The 23306-nt window shown below is 29.4% G+C and overlaps 1 protein-coding gene across 1 annotated transcript in view; it reads right to left on the bottom strand.

Annotated features, from left to right (window-relative positions):
* LOC142322715 (roundabout homolog 1-like) overlaps nucleotides 1-23306 on the bottom strand; it is a 312842-nt gene that overhangs the window by 21870 nt on the left and 267666 nt on the right. The window contains exons 3-8 of the mRNA XM_075361791.1: nucleotides 13291-13444; nucleotides 11172-11302; nucleotides 7523-7795; nucleotides 5607-5812; nucleotides 4848-5145; nucleotides 3156-3406 (exon numbers count right to left, since the gene is read on the bottom strand). Coding sequence (XP_075217906.1) covers nucleotides 3156-3406; nucleotides 4848-5145; nucleotides 5607-5812; nucleotides 7523-7795; nucleotides 11172-11302; nucleotides 13291-13444 — 1313 coding nt within the window. The remainder of the gene's footprint in view (nucleotides 1-3155; nucleotides 3407-4847; nucleotides 5146-5606; nucleotides 5813-7522; nucleotides 7796-11171; nucleotides 11303-13290; nucleotides 13445-23306) is intronic.

Here is a 23306-nt window from a genome sequence, read left to right as displayed (position 1 = left end):
TTTTATTCCTTTTTTTAATTTTATTAAGTTTTTCTATAAAAGTGTATAGTTACGAATTCATTATGAATCAGTATTTATAAATATAAAAGATTATATTTAAGTACGCGTATAAATCACACACAGAGTGTATCATGGTGTATTCCCAGGACTACTATAACCTAGTCTCCTCGTAAAAAGAATGGAAGAAGTTCATATAAACATATGTAATAAAATGCTTCATTTGCAAGTTACAGCTAGTGAAAGATTTTTGGATTTCAGCTACCCCAGTTCAACCCACCGGGTTGGTCTAGTGGTTAACGCGTCTTCCCAAATCAGCTGATTTGGAAGTCGAGAGTTACAGCGTTCAAGTCCTAGTAAAGCCAGTTATTTTTACATGGATTTGAATACTAGATCGTGGATACCGGTGTTCTTTGGTGGTTGGGTTTCGATTAACCACACATCTCAGGAACGGTCGAACTGAGAATGTACAAGACTACACTTCATTTACACTCATACATATCATCCTCATTCATCCTCTGAAGAATTATCTAAACGGTAGTTACCGGAGGCTAAACAGGAAAGAAAGAAAGAGCTACCCCAGTGAAATAAATTCATTCTGAAACTTTTAGCAAGTTAATTAATGGGAAAAATTAGTGATTTCTTTTGGTTTTTGATCTGAAAAATCTAATGATATAGGTCCCAGAATCTGCAGTAGGTTTTGAGAAATTTGAAATGAAAACCTTGTTTTTTATGTTTGATGTATAATAACTTTGTTAAATAGGTAATAAACACATAAAACTTATAAACAAAAATTGTAGAGAGTTTAATTCAGAACAAAATAGTGTAAGATGAGTTGAATAAAACAAAGAAAGGTTAGAAAAATTTTATTCTGAAACAGTACATTAGACCAAAGTGCATTATATGTACCACAAGTTTATAACAAATGTTCAAAAATGAACCTGACTTTTTCAACACATTTCTTGGCATACTTCTGTAGTACTTTTGTTGCTCTTTTTAGTTCTTCAGGCTGTTCTTAAGCTGCTCCGCAGCATCCATAGTGAGGACAATTAATTTCTCTCAACAATCTATTTTTATTTTATATGCAATATTTTTCATCCATCACCAGACACAAAAATTTAAAGGTGTTATATCAGGCAATCTTGTTGGGCAAGAATGTGGACCTCTACAACTGATACACTCCTCTGGGAAATTATGATTTAAGTGAGTGGAAACAGCACAAAAGAAGTGGGGAGGTGCGCCATTGTATTATAAGTATACTTTTCATCTCAGCACTACAGGAACATCTTCAAGCAGCTACGCAATTCTTCTTAAAGAAAGTGCAAGAAGAACTCAACATTTAAGTGGCAAGTAATATGAATGGTCCAAACAGCTAATTGTAAAGTATTTTACGCACCATACACTGACATTAAATCAGTGTTGAAAATTGCCTTTCATTATCTCTTGAAGATTTACTTCGTCCCATATATGCTCATTGCGTAAGTTGTTGCTGCCATCAACAACTTGATGCAGGCAAATTTGCCTTGGTAAACAAAACGTACTTGTACAGTTGTCGATTTGTATTCCAACGGTTGCAAATAGTTGATCTGGAATCCTGCGATTTGGAAAACTATTTCATATTCTAATGCAGCAGCTGTAGATTACCATTACACACACCCAAAATTAATAACATATCAGCGTATTCCTCTGCTGTAAATAAGTACGGCATTATTCCGGTGGCAAACTGATCATGTTCAATCTAAAATTAACAGTAAAGCTTCGCTAACAACTGTACAATTCATTCCCGATATACTTAATTTACCTTACAGAATGTTTTAAACAATAATACAGTATTGTACATTGTTGATCAGCCATTGTTACCTTATTGCTAACTTTGAAATAATTTTTCAAATAATTTATTGTATTTCTGTCAGTAATAAAAAAATAATGGTAACTTATGTATTATAATGGTGTCATTATGGTTGGAAGGTTATACATAATAGTTCTGTAAATTCATGATGGCAGTTGTAATCTGTTAGGAATAAAGTAAAAACAAAATTAGAAACTAAAATGTAGAAGTAAAACTAGAAATTGAATTATTTATTCAAATTAACCTTTCTTTCTTTTCTGTTTAGCCTCTGGAACCACCGTCAGATATTACTTCAGAGGATGATGTAGGAATGTAAATGATCTTGTACAGTCTCAGGAGGTCGACATCTAAGTTCCTGAGATGCGTGGTTAACTGAAACCCAAGCACGAAAGAACACCGGTATCCACTATCTAGTATTCAAATCCGTATAAAAGTAACTGCCTTTACAAGGATTTGACGTTGGAACTCTCGACTTCGAAATCAGCTGATTTGGGAAGACGCGTTCACTACTATACCATCCAGTAAGTTAACCTAACCTAACCTCCAAAAAATCTAACAGCTTCCTCTTTACAACGTTGGAGATCCCAAATTCTAAGTGCATACATTTTATTTATAAGTTCACCGTTAACTATAAATAATATTTCTATTTTATTGTCTTACTGATAAGAAGTAGAACGTAGTTGTTTAACTCGCCACCAGTCGCGCTGGTTATAACCTCCCAACGATAGTGGCGCAGTTATAAAACACAAATACCGAAAAAAATGTATTATCTAAGTAATTTTTATTTATTTATTATTATTTTACAACCGTTATGCAATTTCCAGTTATTAACATCTTTTAACGGTAAATCTTGTTTTTACAAATTTTTCATACCACCAAAAAAGAATTTGGTTTTTGTTTGCATTAAGTACTTTATTGCCAAATGTAGTATGTACGGTTTCTAAGTAAAATTCGAATTTTTCTAACTCTTCTGAGTTTTCATTTTGTTCAAGATTAAATTCTCTACAAGTTTTCTTTATAAGTTTTATGTGTATTACCTATTTAACAAAGTTATTGTACATCAAACATAAAAAGCGGGGTTTTAACCCCAATTTGTTGGTTTGAACCGCAAATATCCCAAAATCTGCAGATACAGTTCTGGAACATCTTCTGGGGTAGCTGAAATCTGAAATCTTTCACTAGCCGTTACTTGCAAATGAAGCTTATTACATATGTTTATATGAACTTTTTCCATTATTTTAACGAGTAGAATAGGCTATGAAAGTCCTGGCAGAATTTTTTGATACACTCTGTATAATTGTATACAAACCTGATAACCAATCAAAGATGAGGAACCAATCTTATTATTACGAGTCCATGAGATAGTCATACTGGTAAGACTAGTGTTAACAATAACAGGCTTTGATGGTGGTCCAGGAAGAGTTGATGGTTCTGGCATTCTAAAAAATGCTATGTTTGGATTTGTTGGAGATTCTAGATGAAGAGAGGCACTCCAAGTTGCTTTACCACTTCTAGATGAAGCAACACATGTGTATAAACCTTCATCATTTTTCATTAAGTCTGTAGAACAAGAGTAAAAAGAAGTAAAAAATTAATTATGGGTATTATTACTTTTTATTAGAAACACATAAAAGTTTATAAAGCATAAACTTCAATAACAACATTGGAACATTATTCACACATTTATTTGTTAAATAGTAAAACCTTTTGTAATATCCTTGTAATTTGATAAATATGTAGTACAGATCCTGTTTTCTAATTGATTCTAATTCTAAAACTATTAAAATTCAGCATTCATGGGTTCATATTTATTTTCTAAATCCTTGGAATATTACCTTCTAGTTTATGTTTACCAGGCAGTTACATCATTTTGCTAGGCAAATATCACCATTTTACATCCACTCTTAAAATATTGTATTTTGTGGTTTTAAACTGATTAAAAAGATGATAATGTTCTGAATATGAACCACTTTTTTTATCGTGGTTTACCTTATGTACTTAGTTTACAGAACTGATTTTAAAAATTAGAAAACAATATTTTTCTTCAATATTGCACTTAATTTAGTAATTTCACAAATATTAATTTAATTTCTATTTTTAAAGTCAGTGCCAGATTATGGATTTAAAAATTATATGTTACTTGGCATCAATTTAAAAAATGAGAAATTTGAAAAAAGGATTGAAAAATTATTTATTTATTTTTTTAAATATTTTACAGAATTTTTAAGCTCATTTTATTATTTGTTTTTTATTTCCAGTAAATAAGTAATTTTTCTATTTACTAAATTTGATTATAATACTAATCAAATTTTTTTTTCAAAAAAGGGAACCATATAGACGTGAAAATTGTTGAAGGTAAATAATACAACATTCGCTTGATATTCATATGATGCAAAGAAGAATATCTACTGTCCAAATATTCAAGAAGATTAAGAAATCTCAATTCTTTCCAGTTCCAAAACTTACAGAATTTTAAAGATTGTCAAAAACTGACAGAATGTTTTGATAACTAAATATTTTAAGAGTCAGTACTTAAAGAGTGAAAGCAATATTTGCAAACGTAGATAAAATTAGAGCTCTGTAATTTAAACTTATTGGTAATCATTTTCCAATAGAAATATTATTGGATATACAAATAATTCATTAATTTTTTTTTTTTAATATTTTATAATTTTCTTAACCATTTTGATGTTTTTTTCTATTAGTTTCTATTCTACTCATATCTTTTAAGCTCAAAAATGTAGCTTTTTCTCTATATTTGGAATCTTTTACTTTATGGATTCTAATATTTTTCTCTGGTAGTTTTTACTTTCTACACTTCCTTCCTTTATTAAATTAACTAATTCCAAGTATTTTATCTACTAAATTCTTGCAGAAATTTTTTTATTTCAGAATCTAATCATTCTAAATTTGATTTTTTCTGTTAATTTAACATTCTTCTGTTAACAGTTTAACAATCTAGTTTAAATTAAGTAATTATCACATTATTTTGATTACTCACTATTAATTTGTAAAGTTCCTGAATCAGATAAATTAATTCTAGATGCACTAGATGGTATAAGAACTGGAGCACCATCTCTATACCATGATATAACTGGAGTTGGGTTACCAGAAGCTTGACATGTCAAAAGGCCAACTGATTTAAGTGGTAATGTTTGATTTGATGGTCCATGAACAATTATTGGAGGTGGAAGGTCTTCTGGAGTTGTTACTGTAAGACTTGCTCTTGATATATCAGAACCGGCTGCATTAACTGCTGAGCAAACTGCTACTAAACCAGTATCATTACGGGCAACATTCTGAAAAAAACATATATTTTTAAAATATCTTAAGGTAAGACACATGTGAGTATATTTTTTTATACTTAAAAAAAAGTATAAATTATGTCAAAGTAAGTATATTTTATATCAAAGTGAATTATTACTTTGTAAGGAAGAAAATTTTATAATTTTTAATATTTGAATCCAGTACTTTAACTAGTTTGTAAAATATTTTGACTTTCTTTTAGTGAGTGAAAATATGAAGTGACTTGCTTGCTTGTGTCTGTATGTATGTACATGTATGAGTCTCTAAAGATTTACACCACTTAACAGTCAGATAAATTAAAATGATAAATGTTTATGTAACCAAAAAAAGTATAATTTCAAAAAAATTTAAATAGAGATATACAAAAGAAAGGATTATTTCCAATTGTTCAAATAATCTCTTCTGAATGAACAAACAATTTTACAAAAATTCTATATCGACAACATAAACTTACATGTACTGTAAGAACTGCCTGCCCTTCTGGAGTTAATGATGCAGAAAATCTGTCCAAAGATTCCCCAGGAAAAAGAAGACTTCTATTCCCTTCAATTGACCAAAAAACAGATGGCCTTGGATTTCCTTCAGCCCCACATAAAAAAACTGCTTCTCTGTATTGTTCTATTGTTTGATCAGATGGACGTAACATAATTGCAGGGGGTGCTATAATACAATAAAATAAATTTTATCAGCAATATAATTCACCAAGAAAATTAATATAAACAAAAGAAGCATTTTGATACAATTTATTTTAATTCTATTGTTACAACAACTGTTGTTTATAACAGAACTTACAATTTAACTGACTTTATCTCAATTGTTGGTATTTCATACTACTGTAAGCTCATGATCATAGAACATGCGCTTCGATGATATACACTCTTTCAAATAACAATTCAGTTCAAGTGTTCATCATATATGAAAATGACCAAATAAAAGTCATTTGTATGTTAATGAAACAGTAAGTTCTATTACCGAAAAATTTTCATTGACTGATGAAATAAAATAAAATAAAATGTAATCAATTAAATCAGTCCAAAGAATGGGAAGTATACCATGAAGTGGATTGTTTTTTAAGTGTAAATGGTATTGACTGCTTTTTTGTAGTATTAACCACTAAAAATTGCCAACATCATATAATGAATAGCACTCAGAATTTCTAATTTTGGTGAGATACAGCAATGGGTTCATCCAACATGAATTTGATCATAGGCATTTTACCTTATTTACATGCTTCATTTTCCAGGTTGCTACTTCCTGAAACATTCCAAATTACAGTTTTATCGAAGATCAACATTTGTTCGTTTTAGTCACAAAATAACAACAGCATGGCAAGAGGTGTCTAAGGAATCCTAAGGGAGAAACTGTGCCTTTTTAATCTTGGTGATCTTAAGGAAGTAATAAATAAAGATGATTTTAACCATTGGCATGTTATCTTTATTATATGTCTTTTTATTTTCCAAATTAGTAACTGAAAAAAATGTGTACAACCTTTTTTTTTTCAGGTTAGTTTAATTACACAGTTGGTTTATTTAATGATTCATTCATAATACGAGTAAAATATTTGTTTTAACTTAGTATTTAAGCAATAAAAATAATTTATATCATATTTATATAACATTCATTATATGTGATATTATTTTTATCATATTTATTTATTATATGAAAAATACTGTTATTGCTTGTTGCTTTACACTATTTTTCAAATTCATATTCATGGCGATGATGTATGTAGTGCTTTGAGCAACAAGAAGCAACAGAGCTGCTTTCTCTAAGAGTAAGAATGTTTACTGTGCAGCCAATTCCTGTGGTGAATTTTTAAAGATGTCACTTCTTGGGCTTAATATTACCAGAATTTCAGTGTGCTAGGCATGCCAATCTACTATGGTCCATTTAACTTAGAAAAATCCAAATGGAAACTACTTCACTTCTCACTTTTCCTGATAAGGCTGACATGAGATGGTTGCTTTTAATGAGATTGTGCTGCTTCTAGGAGTTTCTTGTATTTCAAATAAGGTTAACTGTGATCTTAATGATATGATACTTAGAAGTGTTACAAAACATCTGTTATGTTATTTTTTTTAGAAATAAACTTTGTAGAAAATATTTTTGTCATGTAAACACTTAAAATTATAGATTATGTACAGCTACTACATTTTCAGACATTATATGTGATCTATTTTGACACAAGGAATGTTATAGAATATTTTAAAATATCTAAATAACAAGTTAAAAACTGATAGATTCTTGCAACTGATATTGTTACAGATGATTTTAATTATATTAAAGAAACAGTAAAAACTAAATACAACTGTGATTATATATGAATTATATAATAATACTATGTAAATAATCAAGTACAACAAAACATACAATGTACTGTGAGCATTGCAGATGCTGTAAGACTGCCAACAATATTATCAGCTTCACAACTGTATTCGCCTTCATCTTCTTGAGTTATACCATCAAGTCTAAGGCTACGATCTTCTAATATATGAACTCTGACTAATGGCATGTTACCACCACCAGCTGTTCTTTGCCACAAAATATCTGGCAAAGGATCACCACCTACACGACATTCAAAAACTACACTACCACCAACTAAGCTGACTGCATCTTGTGGTCCTCGAATTAGGAATGGTCGCACTACAAAAGACAAAAAAAAAAAAAAAAATTAAAGAAAATAAAAAATAAAATAAAAATTATATAAAAAAAGTAAATATGACCTAGAATATATATTTATATTCATATTTTAAGAAAGAATATTAAATAACCTTTTATTATGTTTATTATAATTTGTTTATTCTTTACATTACAGGTACTGCACTCAATTACAATTAGCAATGGTGAAAATAAGAAATAAATTTCTGTAGCATGTACAAAAAATACCAAGTTTGACTGGGATTTAAATCCGAAACTTTCTGGATGCAAGACAGAAATGCTACCATTCTACTATGGAAATCAGCAGATTGTTGTTAACACTTTAAAGTATTACTAAATTATTGTAAAAAATTAGATTGTTCTGCCATATTATTTGATAACTTTGAATTTTAATTTTTCTATGCTTGGGAATGTTCAGAAAAATGTTGTAAGATTAGTTTGTTTTACCAATGCATACGCTAGTGTAATCAACAAATTTTATTACAAATATTCCTCTTCATTTATATTTATTTGTATGTCTTCTTATTATTAAGGTGTTATATTATGTTTTTATTTGGTTTGTATGTTACATTTTATTCTTCTTTAACACATTTATCTATAATTAACTATTAATATATATTCACATTGTATTTTTTTTATAAATTAAAAATTCAATTTACCATAATAAACAAGTTAATCAGAAACTAAAGGCAGTATACATTTATTTTATGAATTGTAATTTAAATTTTTGAAGTATTTTAATAAAATTTGTTAACGTAAATATTTTGTGGTTTACTGGTTACATATGCATACCAATGCATTTCTGAGGATTGTGGATATTGTTTTACCCATTGTGTGGGTAAATGGTGTTAGCCAAACTATTTAACCACAACATTTGATTTGTAATAATAATCAACAATTCCTCCACATGGTTCAATAGTTACAAATACTATCAAAACTCCAATAATTCACAAATTTGTGGGTAATTACAATTGAAAACATTAAAACAATATTTTGGTTTTTAGTTTAGGAAAAGGAATAAAATGAAGTGGTAATAAAACAAGATATATCCATAAACAACATATTTAAAAAAATATGTAATAAATACTGAAAAATACATTTATTATCTAAACAATTTTCACCACTGAAACCTTACTATGTTATACGGAAGAGAATTGTGGAATGAAAATGATTAAAGCAATTTATTTGCATGTGTTCAACCCAGTAAACCGATTACATAACTGTATTTTTTTTTACATAACACTAAAATAATTATTTAAAAAGAAAGCAATAATGAATTGTATACATCTTGTCTTACATTATACTATGGATACTATGTCTTAAAATTATCTGTACACAGTTACCTGTGGTTATGCTATTACACATGTATAAATATTTAAAAGACATGCTAGTCTTGCTAAAAAACACAAGAGTTGTTAGTAAGTATTGCAAATTTAGTACTGAATAATGCTTTAAGAAATAATTTTTAAGGAACAGATAGGAATCTCACGTTAAAAATAAAAATTGAATAAACAAATATTTAATTCATGTCAGCATTTAATTTATGTTTAGAAGTGTGTGTGTGCGCGAGCTATTCTAATGATAAAAAAAAAAACAAAACATTGTTTTAGAAACTATACACATAGTTTGACAGTACCATAGACTGATTTTAACTATGTTAAAAAAAAATTGTTTGGTTTAATTAAATTCATGGGAAGAGCTTTTAAATTGGTTGGATAAATTAACAGCAACAAAAAATAAGACCCATTTTCATAGGTTGAAATAAAATGCTATGTTACATGGAATTAATTCTCTTTTATGATTTGGTGGTGATGGATATTTTTATTATTATTATTATTTTTTTTTAGGAATAAATTACTCTTTTTTTTAAAGGTATTTGTTTTTAGCAAACTGGAAAATTTATCTGAAAAAAAGGGATTGAGTGACATATACGAAGCAATACCATTATTGCTTTTATTCAGAAGAATATGATTATTCTGAAACTGTTTTATTTTACTATAAACAGGTTAAAAGAAATGCTTAAAAATATTTTTTTAAATGTTTATGCGTTTCTAAGCATCTTTTACTGTCTTTTCCCTCCAGTAATCATTTAGTGTTGTTCTTTCTCTGTGTTAATTTAATAGTAATAATTAAGAAAAAAAAGACAAAACTTATATCTCTGAGTTTCATAATTTATAGCTAACTACATAATGGTAATGAATAGTTATGAATACATTTCAAATTTACCAAACAACTGACATGAGAAAATCAAATGATTTAAGACAACAAATTGAACCGTGCTTTTTACAGTTGATTATTTATTTTTTAAATATTACTTGCAGAATTAAGAATAAAAATATCTTGCCATTGTTTTAAACAATTGTATTGTGTGGATGGAAACAAAACAACTTCAGTTTTGTAGTGGAACTTGTCAAGCATACTCCATGATTTTGCACAACAAATTTTTCACATAAGCAATATGTGTATTATTTTTCATATATAACTGGATTTTAATGCAATTTAATTAATGACAGATTCATCATTATTTCAGTACTAGCTAGAGTAAAGCTTGTATTTTATAACTGGTTATTTTATATGGTGTTTTTAAAAGTTACATTTATTACTCTGGTATGAGTCTCTCAACATCAAAATAGAGGTTTCAGAACACTGTTCCAGCATTTTCTGTCAAGAATTATACATTACAATTATGTATATATATATAATATAATATTTTTTCAGCCTCTGCAAAGTACATGATTAGTTAATTAATTCTGTACTTTGTGGAGGCTGATAAAATATTATATTATATATTATGTATAGTTATTTAATGTATCTAGGAAAAAGAAAAAAATGGACTATAAAAAAAAATTAATCTAAATAAATTAATTATATATATATATATATTTATTTATTTAGATTAATTTTTTTTTATTTATTTATTTAGGAATGACTTTAACAATTAGGGAATTTAGAAAGGCTATTTTTTGCTGTGAAAATTGATACCTGTGTGTGTGTAATATTTTAAATATGAATTATGATTTATAAAAATTAACATAGAATAAATACATAATAAATAACACATTAGACACAGAATAAGAAAGAAATTTAAGTAATTTAATTATTAATGATACAATGAAATAATAAATAAATTATATGCAATGAGTTTTGATTAAATTAACCAATAGTTCAGCGGGGAATTCAAAATTTACTATACATGTTATCAGAAATAATATTCATTTGTGCTTTTTTTTTAAAAAAAACTATAACTTTAACATTAGAAATAATTCTTGTGACAGCTGGAAAAAGCTGAAAAAAAAGATTATTCTATTTTAGAAATGGGATTCCTTGAATAGAATTATAAATCATTTAATACTGAACATACCATATATTCTAAGTTGTGCAGTTTTTGATTCTCTAATACCAACAGCATTTTTAGCAACACATTGATATCGACCATCATCACTTTGTCTTACATCTTGAATAGCAAGATTACCACCATCAACTATTCTGATTCTGAAAAAAATATAAATAAATAAAAATAAATTTTTGTTTTTCTCTTCAGTGCATTAAAAGTGATATATTAATGAAAGTAATGAATTACTTTTTTTTTACATGTTATTCTAAATTGTAAGTATGTGTAAGCACACTTCAGTTTTATTCTTGAAACAATCTGTGATGAGAAATATATTGTTTCTCTAGAAATGGACAAGCTATTTGAACAGCCTACAATGCTGCAAATTTTATGTAATTGATAATTATTAGTTTTTAATTAGTATTATCTATTTTGATTATTAGCCACTAAAATGACAATAGCATATAGAAAACTTCATTCAAGCTCGTTTAACTTTAATATTCTATAGGGATTTGATTTATTCAATTAATTTAGACAATGGCATGTATATTTATTTCACATCCTTTAATTTTTGAGTTTGTCACTTGTTATTACATTCCATATTTGTGGAAATAGTTTGTTAGGAGACCTATATACTATTCCTGACATTTATTTTTATCTTTCTATTTTCAAAATCAGATTTGGGTTTTGTATAAATATTTTAGAAAAGAAAGTGAAATGGATGAAATGTTAGACAAAATAATAGAACCTTAGCAGGAATTGAAGCGAAAACCAACTGGATTAGAAGCCTGCATGCCAATCTATCTGAGTAATTACACCAACTGACTAACTGGCTGGGTTTGTGTGGATCAGTGATGTCTATCTTCTTCTTTTTATTGCTATTTTTTAACACCTATTACACGATTTCTATTGTTTTAAGGTGATTAAAATAAACTAATTTAAGTTTTAAAGATGTTAAATTTTTACATTGATCATGAAAATGATTAAACTGTTAAGTTATTTAAAGGATAAATTTATTTAGAATAATCTTTTTTCATTGCAAGTGAACTTACACTCATGAAACTAAAAGTATAATTTGATTGTTATTTGTTTATTTAATATTAAATGATCTTAAAAAGGCATTCAGTAATATAGAGTAGGGTAAAATGTGTATATTTATTGTACTTCAAGAAATATATTCTTATAATCAAGAAAAATATTTATGAAAAATATTAAATCAAGAAAATTTGTAACAGAATTGGTAGCTGCAACAAGATTAGGAAACCAAGAAAGGAAGCTCCATTATGGATATGATTAAGATAAGGATATAATCTTTTCCTGTTACTCTTATATAGTAGAATATCAAACATTTGTGAGGGGCAGTAAAATTATATTTTTCTTCTGCATATTTTATTGCAGTCTGGAAAACTTTAGCAGTTTATAACAAATATGAAAGTCAGCATTTATTTTATACTTTATTAGTTTCTGGTAATAAAATTAATAAATGCTAACTCAAAAAAAACAATGAATAATTATGGGATATTGCTAAAATACATTTTTTAATATGATTTTTATATGTCCCATTTTACTTTTATGAGAGAAACATTTAAAAAAAAATTATTCAAAACATGAGTAAACAGTATATTTATTTTGGAATTTTTTTTGTTGATTTTATACATTTTTATGTGCAGATAAGATATATAATTCCTCCACCTTAAAAAAAATGCATTGAGTGATAAGTAACTAAAAGTGAGTTAAACATAAGTAAATTAAGTGAGTAGAACTAGTAGTTTACACTAACATAGTAAAATATTGAGTTTTACTTTCATAAATGCACTGTTTTCAAAGTTAGGTACCAAATGAAGAAAGAAGTTCATGGTTTCAGCTATTTATTTAAAAGTAACATTGATCCAAAACATATCAATATGTTTGATATTCTTGGAATTGAGCTAGCTTGTGTAGTTATTTGATTTTGAGAAGGTTGTATTAGTAGAAATCTAAAATACTTAATTAATAAGATATACATTAATAAATGTTAATAAGAAATACTTGTCAATGTTTTCTCGATTTTCTATAATCTGTTAGTTTTGAATGAAATAATTCCTCTTTTGTAGATATTCAGTTAAAAAAAGATAAAAAATGGTATTAAACAATAAATAAAATGAACAACCTTTTAGAATTCTCAAGATCTAATGTTTGACCATTCTTTCTCCATGTTACAACTGGTTCTGGATGTCCTTTAGGAGGGCCACATAATAGCAAAGCTGTATCTCCTTGAGCTACTCGTAAGTTTTCTGGTTCTTGACGAAATTCCTCCCTTAGAACTGAAAAAAATTAGAATAATAAAATAAAGTTTTTATATTCATAGTAAAATTATTTATTAATAAATACTACTTCAAAAATATTACTTCTTCAAAAATATATGCCTAAGTTAATTGTTATATTTAATACATTAATTATCAAAATACCTTAGAATTTGATCATTCAAAATTTTATTTTTGTCTCAAGAAAATCAATACAAGGAAAATTATCACATTTTGTTATTCTACTGTTATTTAGAATTAACCAACCGGACTAGTCTAGTGGTTAAACTTGTCATTGCAAATCAGCTGATTTCCAAGTCAAGAGTTCTAAGGTTCAAATCTTAGTAAAGACCTTTGTATGGATTTGAATACTAGGTCGTAGATACCAGTATTCTTTGGTGGTTGGGTTTCAATTAACCACACATCTTAGGAATAGTGAACCTGAGACTATACAAGACTGCATTTCATTTACATTCATACATATCATTCTCACTCATTCTCTGAAGAAATACCTTATGGTGGTTATGGAGGCTAAACAGTAAAAAAGAGACTGTTATTTAGAATTATGTATGCCTATAACAAAAACATGTAATTTTTTTAGAAGAAAAACCCAGTCTATTAAAATAATGTTTATGTTAGATATAAGGTAAACAATTGTTAGGGGTTTTTTTTGGAGTGGAATGGAATATTTTAAGTAATTTCTTTGAATTTTTTATTTTGTATTCAAACAATATACTTTGTTGAATGTGTTAGATATTCATAAGGAATCATAAATCTACAAAAAAAAGAATTTGAAACTGTACTAAAAGTATTTAACTGAATTTTCATTAAAAAAAAAAAAAAAAAAAATAGGTTAGGTTTTTTTTAATTCCAAACTTTATATAAAATAAATACAAATTTTATTCTACATAATAATACAGTAATTAGATCATATCAGAAATGCATATATACTCCATGGATAAAATGTGAATCATGTATTAAAAGTGAATCCATGTATATAAATATTATTAAAATAAATCACATTTCAGAAGAAATTTCAAAATCTATTTCAAAGTTTAATGTAAACAAAATGGTGATTGATGATCTTTATTCTTTGTTTTGCAATTGTATCTTAATAAAATTCTCAGTAGCAATAGTATACTAATGGAATAAAAAAGATTACAGATTTTGCTAAGTTAAAGTTATAAAACACTGAAATACCAATAAGTGCAATAAAATTCAAATTTCCTTAATCAGAAAAGTTTTAAATTAAAGAAAGATTAATTATAAAAATAAAATTCGCAAAATGAAATTGTTATTATGCAACATAAATAATGTATGCGAGTATAATGTTATAACAATAAAAATATTTCTTAACATAATTAAAGGTTACATAACCTAAAACATATTAAAAATAACTCAAGATATATTTTATGAAGGTAGAAGACAAGCTATTAGATAAACATGATAAAACAGATTTCCTTTATTTTCCATCTCTCCCTTTCAAAAAACGATTGAAGAATGTTAGCAATCTAAAGACTATTGTAACTTATGTTATAATAGAGGGGAACTATTCTATATGGGTGACCATATTGAGTGGACAGAGAATATATCCATCTTCTCAATATGAGGTAGGTTAAAGGAAAGAAGGGTGATAAAACATTATGGAACAGAAGCGCACGATGGATGAAGGGGGCAAAATGAAATTGTCTTTTCGGCTACTGACACTGAGTTGTGTGTAATGAAGGTGGACTATGTGCTTGACAAGGACAAAGTAGCTTATAGTATCTCAGGGGACAAAGAGAAAAAAAACACAACCACATTAAATGCGTTTAACTTGACTGTTGTGAGTTTTTTGTTGTTGCTGTTGTTGTTGCTACTGCAACTTCTTTCCTTTATTTTTCTTTGTGTAACTCTATTTACTCAAGTGACATATAACTTTTTACCTCAACGCCTAATACTTGTGTCCTTTCACTTTCTTATTGCTCCAATAACTCAGAAGATTTCTTTTATAAAATGTAATTTATTGTAGTGTTGTAATTCGTTGTAAGAATTTATATATAAATAATTGTATAAGCTTTCAGATTTTGTCAAGAACTTGTGACAAAATAAACAATGAAAAGAATAAAAATGATATGATATGTCAATTTAAAATCTTTCTGCTAATATAGACAGAAAAAGTATCACTTTTGTTCATATTAATTCATTTTTTTTTCTTGTCTTGTCATTTGACTGGTTTGATGCAGCTCTTCAAGATTCCCCTATCAGTGCTAGTCGTTTTATTTCAGTATACCCCCTACATCCTACATCCCTAACAATTTGTTTTACATATACCAAACGTGGCCTCCCTGCACAATTTTTTTCCTTCTACCTGTCCCTCCAATATTAAAGCGACTATTCCAGGATGCCATAATATGTGGCTATAAGTCTTTCTCTTCTTTTAGCTATATTTTTCCAAATGCTTTTTTCTTCATCGATTTCAGTAACACCTCTTCATTTGTCACTTTATCCATCCATTTGATTTTTAACATTCTCCTATACCACCACATTTCAAAAGCTTCTAATCTTTTCTTCTCAGGTACTTCGATCATCCAAGTTTCACTTCCATATAAAGTGACGCTCCAAACATATACTTTCAAAAATCTTTTCCTGATATTTAAATTAATTTTTGATGTAAACAAATTATATTTCTGACTGAAGGCTCTTTTCGGCTGTGCTATTCGGCATTTTATATCGCTCCTGCTTCATCCATCTTTAGTAATTCTACTTCCCAAATAACATAATTCTTCTACCTCCATAATCTTTTCTCCTCCTATTTTCACATTCAGTAGTCCATCTTCGTTATTTCTACTATATTTCATTACTTTCATTTTGTTCCTGCTTATTTTCATGCAGTAGTTCTTGCGTAGGACTTCATCCATGCTGTTCATTGTTCCTTCTAAATCCTATTACTCTCAGCTAGAATTACTATGTCATCAGCAAATCATAGCATCTTTATCTTTTCACCTTGTCTGTTACTCCAGATCTAAATTGTTCTTTAACATCATTAACTGATGATTTTTGAAATCTGAAGTATACTGTCAAGAAGTAGAGAACTCAAGCTTTTATTTTTTCTTTTATTCGTCTTTCTCAGCTTCTTAGCTGCAAAGTTAAAGTGGTTTGAATACAATCATTTTTTACCATAAAATACAGGTGTCCCTTTAATTTTTTGTACCAGTGTAGTAGGTATTTAATTTTAATTTGAAATATCAGGAAAACATAATTTTTGCCTTTTTTGTTTAATCAGTCATCGCCTTCCTAGACCACCTGAATGCTCCCTATTTTCTGTGGGCCTTCTACTGTTCCACCCCTGAAGGCCTCTAGCACCCACAAGGGGATGTTATCGCCCATTTTGAGAATGAATGTTTTAACTGATCTAAGTTTTTAATGAACAATTTTGTATTAGAAAACTGGCACTCTATTAGAATGTTATCCAATTAAATATTATATTGAAATATGTCATTAAAAAAGATAAAATAAAAATAAAATTAAAAAATCAAAAACTTAATTCCTATCAAGTCAATAACTATCTGTTTTATAAATATAATCATTTAAATAAAACAAGTAGTTTAATTATAAAATTTGGTAGTTTGGAAGTAAAGTTAATAAAAATGTCATTTTTATGGTTAGCTAAAAGAGTTACCAAATTAGGGATAGTAATACAATTTTGTTAATATCAAAATTTAATTCTCTTCTCAGAAATAATGGTTGTCTCCATTGGTAGTTGTCCTAGGGGGAGATGGGTGGTAAGAGAAATTGATCTGTTTATGTATATATAAAAAAAATCTCTCTAGAATATAGTGATGAATTACAATGAATAACCTTTTTACATGTGTTAAATCTTGTTCTAGAGTTTATAAAGGAAAATTAGTTGATAATTTCATGATATATTAATTTAACACTGGTGCTGTCATTAAAGGACATTGTTCTTGAGTGGTTTATAATAGATAAGTCAGTGTTTAATTTATGACAATCATATTTATGTATTCTATACAAATGAACATATTGTATGACAAGTAGAGACGATCTCATATTATATCCTTCACTGAGAGAATACAGAGAAAGCAAACAATAGAAAGCCTTTAAATTGCTGTCTATGTAGTCTACATATATTATCTTCATGTGTATGCTTCTATATATATATATATATATATATACACACACACACACACAATCATACATATAATACATACTACTTTATCCTTGCTTTGTGTTTTGTGGTTTATTCAATATTGTCTCTCAAAGTTTACAACATACACAATAAATTCACAAACATACTTACATGAACTGCTAAAATTGTGCTCAAGTTTATATACATTGAGGATTTTTCAGTTTGAACAAGACAGGATAATAGATTATAGATTTACTATTTCATATTTTATATTATTTTGAAATCCTAAATTCAATTCAGTGATTCAATTTCTGTTATTATCACTTAATTAAATTTTATGATTTTGGTATTTTTCTGTAAAATTTATGATAAATCAAGTAAATAATTGATAAAATTTATATAATAACATATTGGGTTGGTGAAAAAGTTGAATGTTTGCCTTCTTTCATGGAAGATGGACAGATCAAGCCCTACCTATATAGATACAATTTTTAACCCTAGATTACTAAGAGATAACCCTTAAATATGTATAGAATTTTTAATCAACTTCCTACATTTCTGAGATTGTATGGTTTAATTTATTTTACTAGCCATGCTTTAAGTGGATGGACATTGGAATAATTATGAGAGTGAATGATGTTTATATTGGATGGTTGTTACTGTGTAACTGTGTCAACATTAAATCTACAAATAGCAATGCAAATCCATAAACAATATCAACATGATAAAAAGACAACTACTCCCATCACTATGCCTTTGTATTTATTACTATGTTTTGTCAACTAGTAATATGTGGCCATATTCCTAGACTAACAATCCAGGGTTAAATTATAGGTTCTTTGGTTCTATTCCCTGACTACCACTGATAATTGGGTTCTAATTATCAACATAATCCAGTCTGGTGAAACTAAAGTGCTATCTAGGATACCTACATTTACACTATCACTTTGTAAATTAGGGATACAGCTACCTATTGGTGATGGGAAAATAAGGTTCAATAATGTACACTGCCAATTTCTAAATTATTATAAAACATTCATTCAAAATAACTAAAATGCAAACACAGATGCACTGTTATACATCTGTCAATTAATACACTAAGTAATGTAAAATATACCAATAAATAACTTAATAAAAAAAAATTATACAAATTAAAAAACAGGACTGCCAAAAAATAAATAAATCACAATAAAAAAATGGCAATAAATTGAATTTAAGTTTTTCTCAAAATAAAATATATAAGGATATATTTATCCTTATAAGGCTATAGGCTTAAGGATACCACTAGCTACTCTCATTCCTGCTGTTGTCGTAAAAATCTCAGTCCCCTTTAAATTGCATATCTGCAATTTGTAGCTCTCACCGAACTCTGAGTTCAATGCTGTAGAAATGTCAGTTCACCTCATGCAAATCCCATCACTGTCATTAATAGTGGGAGATTTCAATGCTCACCATACTTCCTGGGACTCATCTTTCTGCTCCTCTTGAGGAAATATGATAAACAGAGTGAGACAAGACTTGGACCTTTGTCTACTGAATGATGGGTCACACACATTCATATCCTTATTATATGGTACATTGTCCAACATCGACCTCCTCATACGCTCACTGAGTTTAGTCTCTTGTATTAATTGATCTGTTTGTGATGACTTTCACAGTAGTAATCACAGGCCAGTTATTATTGTTATAGTATCAACCATGAGGTGAACAAAAAGTCATGGAGATGAATTGTTGAAAAGGCTGATTGGAACAGTTATCATAAAGCCTTCCCATCACAGTATGATGATGGTGCAGACACCTTGATCAACTTTCATCTTTTATGTCCATGATTCTTGAGAATGCTAATTCCACAATCATCGGGAAACTCAAGACGTCCTTCCATTCCTTGGTGGAATGATGATTGCTAAAACGCTATACAAACGACGGCAGGCAGTGCGCAAATTTAACTGCAGGCCAAAAAATGAACATCTAAATTTGTACTGTAAGGTTAGAGCAGTGTGTCATCAGGTATTCTTAGATGCTAGGAGGAAGTCATGGAGGAAATAGGTGGACACCATGTCATGCACTAATCCCACATCTACTGTGTGGAAAAAAATCCGTGCAATTTGCGGATCACCGAAACAATCTATTCTCGGACTTATTCATGAAGGAGAACTCCTTACATCACCTTCTGCAGTGGCAAGTAACTTGGCAGATCATTTCCGTTCAGTTTCCCTTACCTCAGCATACAGTAATGAATTTCAGAGGCTTAAATTACAGATGGAAGTATTATCGTTAAACGTTAGTGATTTGGTTGGTGCATTAAATGCTCCATTTTCATTCAACATATTTATGTATTTATAATAGTTTATTCTCCTCCCAAGTCTTCTCTTTGTTCTGGTCAGAAGCCATTGTCATAGCAGTACTTAAACCTGGTAAAGACAAAGCAAGCCCGTCAAGCTACCATCCTCATATTGGAGATACTCTATCAGGTATTGTCATCTTGGAGAATGGAGTACCTCAAGAAAGTGTTTTATGTGCCACTAATTTTCTACAGCCATCAACAGTATTACTAAATGTGTGCAGCCACCTGTTTCATGTTTGTTATTTGTTGATGATTTTTTTTATGTATATTACGTCCCATAATATACTACAGAACACTATATTTCGCCTTGAAGCTTAGTCCAGGGTTATCGTCTTCACCTTTTCACCTGAGAAAATAAAATGTGTAGTCTTTTCTCGGCTGCAGGACCCTTCCATTCCACAAGTTTTTCTCAACAGAGAGCTAATTACTATCTCTCCTGATATCAGTATTTTAGGTTTTTTTTGATAGCCGCCTTACTTGAGTCAAACACATCAAAAAATTAAAAACAAAATGTTCCAAAATTTAGATATGCTGCGAGTCCTTAGCAACATCAATTCCGGAGCCGACCGGTCATGTATGATATGTTTTATTATTCCATAGTTCGTTCCCGTTTAGATTATGGTTGTGTCTCCTATTCTTCAGCGCATCATACGATGCTTAAAATGCTGGTAGCTGCACATCATGCTATCCTTCGGCTTGCCACATGCATTTTGATCAAGTCCTTTTTCTTTTTTTTTTTAACCTCCGGGACCACCGTTAGGCATTGCTTCAGAGGACGAGAAGAATGATTTGTAGCGTGTGAAAATGCCATGCATGACCAGGATTCGAACCCGGGACCTCCGGATGATTTAGATCAAGCCCTATCGTAAGCTTACTTATTGGCTGCGGTGAACCATCACTTTGGGATAGATGGGGTCAGCTTTTAGCATCTTATTTTCCCTGTCTAAAAGGATAGCCAAATCACCCGGCTTTTGACTCAATCCTTGGGAATCCTAATTTAGGAAGGTATGAGGAACATCCACGTTGTACTGTACCTGTAGGTGTTCATACCCGACTTCTACTGCACCTTATAAATGTTGACACACCTTCTATTTCTCCAGCGTATCCGTGCTCATATCCAACGTGGGGAATCAACCTTATAAATTTTATGTTTGACCTTACGATATACAATAAAGAATCAAGACCACCTATTGTGTTCCAGAAAATGTTTCACTATATATTCTCCAACAAAAACTCAGATGTAGTAGTATATACGGCAGTGAAGGATCGAAACAGAACGATACCGCTGGTTGCGCATTTGTTGTCAATATAGAACTTATATGTTTGGACTATCTGGTATTACGAGCGTGTTTGGTGCTGAACTATACGCTATAAATAAGGCTCTGAATATCATTAACCGTAAGTACGGAAATATCCTTATCTACAGTGACTAGTGCTCTCCAAGCTTTAGAAAACATTTATTTCAGATATCCTATTGTCATCGAAATTTACAATGAAATCGCTGAGTTGAACCATCGCAACACACAAGTGAGTTTCTGGTGCATCCCTAGCCACTTGGGGATTCCGGGTAATGAATGAGCAGATTCCGCTGCTAAAGACGTATGTAGTCAACCCTCTTTCATTACTCGCGTTAACTACATCCGACCTTATTAACTGTGTAAAACTCACACTTCGTGCAAAGTGGCGAGATAACTGGATTGCCAAAGTAGACAACAAACTTCGCAATATCAAAGAAGTTGGGTTGCCATGGAATTTCTTCCACAGTAAACTTCACCGAGAGGAAGTGGTCCTCTGCCGGCTGCGGACAGGACATACGAGAGTCACTCACGGGTCAGCGGTAAATGCACCACCACTATTCATAAGATGCGACTACCGCTTAACTGTGCACCACGTCCTTGTGGATTGCGTATGTTATGCGGCTTTACGTCGCAAATTTAAACTATCCAGTATCATTCGTTGTATCCTGCGCAGTGATAAACAAGTGGTAGATTAGGTACTTTTATTCCTACAGAGTATAAATATGTTTAACAAAATCGAATATTTACCTAGTTCTAGTATTTGTATTTTTTATTCTTGAGTGAAAGTTTTTTTTTTATGTTTATTTATCATAGTTTTATCCGTGAAGGGGCCCTTTACACCCCTACGAATTTTGTTAAATTTTATATATTTTAGTTTTTCTGTTTAAATAAATTTATTTTACTGTTAAGATTCTGACTGTGATATTAGTTGTAAGATTTACGTGATATTAGTTTTAGGTTTTAGTGAAATCTTATCTGTGGTATTAGCTTTAAGTTTTAATTGTTAATCTTTAAGCTAATTTTAATCTAGACTTAGTATTTTAGCTTTTTATTTTTTTCTCTTATATGTAATATTACTTGTAAGTTTTAATGATATTAGTTTTTAAGTTTTTAGCCATATTTTATGGAATTACATTTAAGTTTGGGTTTCCAAATATTTTTTTAGACTTTTACCCTTTACAATATATTTGATTTGGGCGATGATAACGCGACTGCGTTTTTCGTCCTCCAAAAAAAAAAAAAAAATATGTTTATATTTAAACAAATTAAAACTGTCTGAAAGTTAATTCATCACCCATTATTTTAATTAATTAAATACTGTATAATGATTTTTAGTCCTTTATTAACATACCTTGTTTTCTTTTTTTTGTCATTTGTTTATTGTGATTTATTTATTTAAAAAAAAAACTATTTTTATTTTTTAGCAGTCTTATTTTTTAATTTTTATATTTTTATTATTTAATACTTTATAGTGATCATTGAGAAAAATTTACAATTCAAAAAGTTATGGATATAACATATTTAACATACCGAGTTGAATGAGGAAACTGTAAACTTTTCAATTTATTTATTTAATTGGCATGTACTAATCTAAATTTACAGATTTCTCAAGCGATTGAGCTCTTCAAGAGACTTTTTATTGTGCAGATCATATAGCAATTTTCTGGGTTCCAAACAACTAATGGCTGAACTCTTCCAACAGTCTCATGTGACTCAGTGCTACGTAGGCCTGGCCATTGACAAAGATGTGAGTGCTCAGATCTATGACAGTTCTATCTAGGGTAGTCCCTAGTAGTTTTTTCCCCATCACAGCCCAGCATAAAATTAGTGGCAGCATACGCCATTCTACTTTCCCCTGTCCCCTTAAAATATCAAATTTGAAAATAGTGGGCTCAATCCTCAACCCGGCGCTGACAGCATTACCTCTAATCACACTGTCATCAAACTTTATAAAGACCATTTGTGGGAGCTCACCAGGCTCAAGCTGGTCTCAGCATAGCGCAGGCCACTTGATTTTTCTCAGTATATGAGTTAATTTTTGTTCTGGTCTGGTTTCATCATAATTTTGTATTATACTAGCAAATATCCTGTGCTTATTTTGAAAATCAGAAA

This window comes from Lycorma delicatula, chromosome 4 (assembly GCF_047948215.1).
Source record: "Lycorma delicatula isolate Av1 chromosome 4, ASM4794821v1, whole genome shotgun sequence".
NCBI classification, from domain to species: domain Eukaryota; kingdom Metazoa; phylum Arthropoda; class Insecta; order Hemiptera; family Fulgoridae; genus Lycorma; species Lycorma delicatula.
This window is presented reverse-complemented; position numbering and strand designations above follow the sequence as displayed.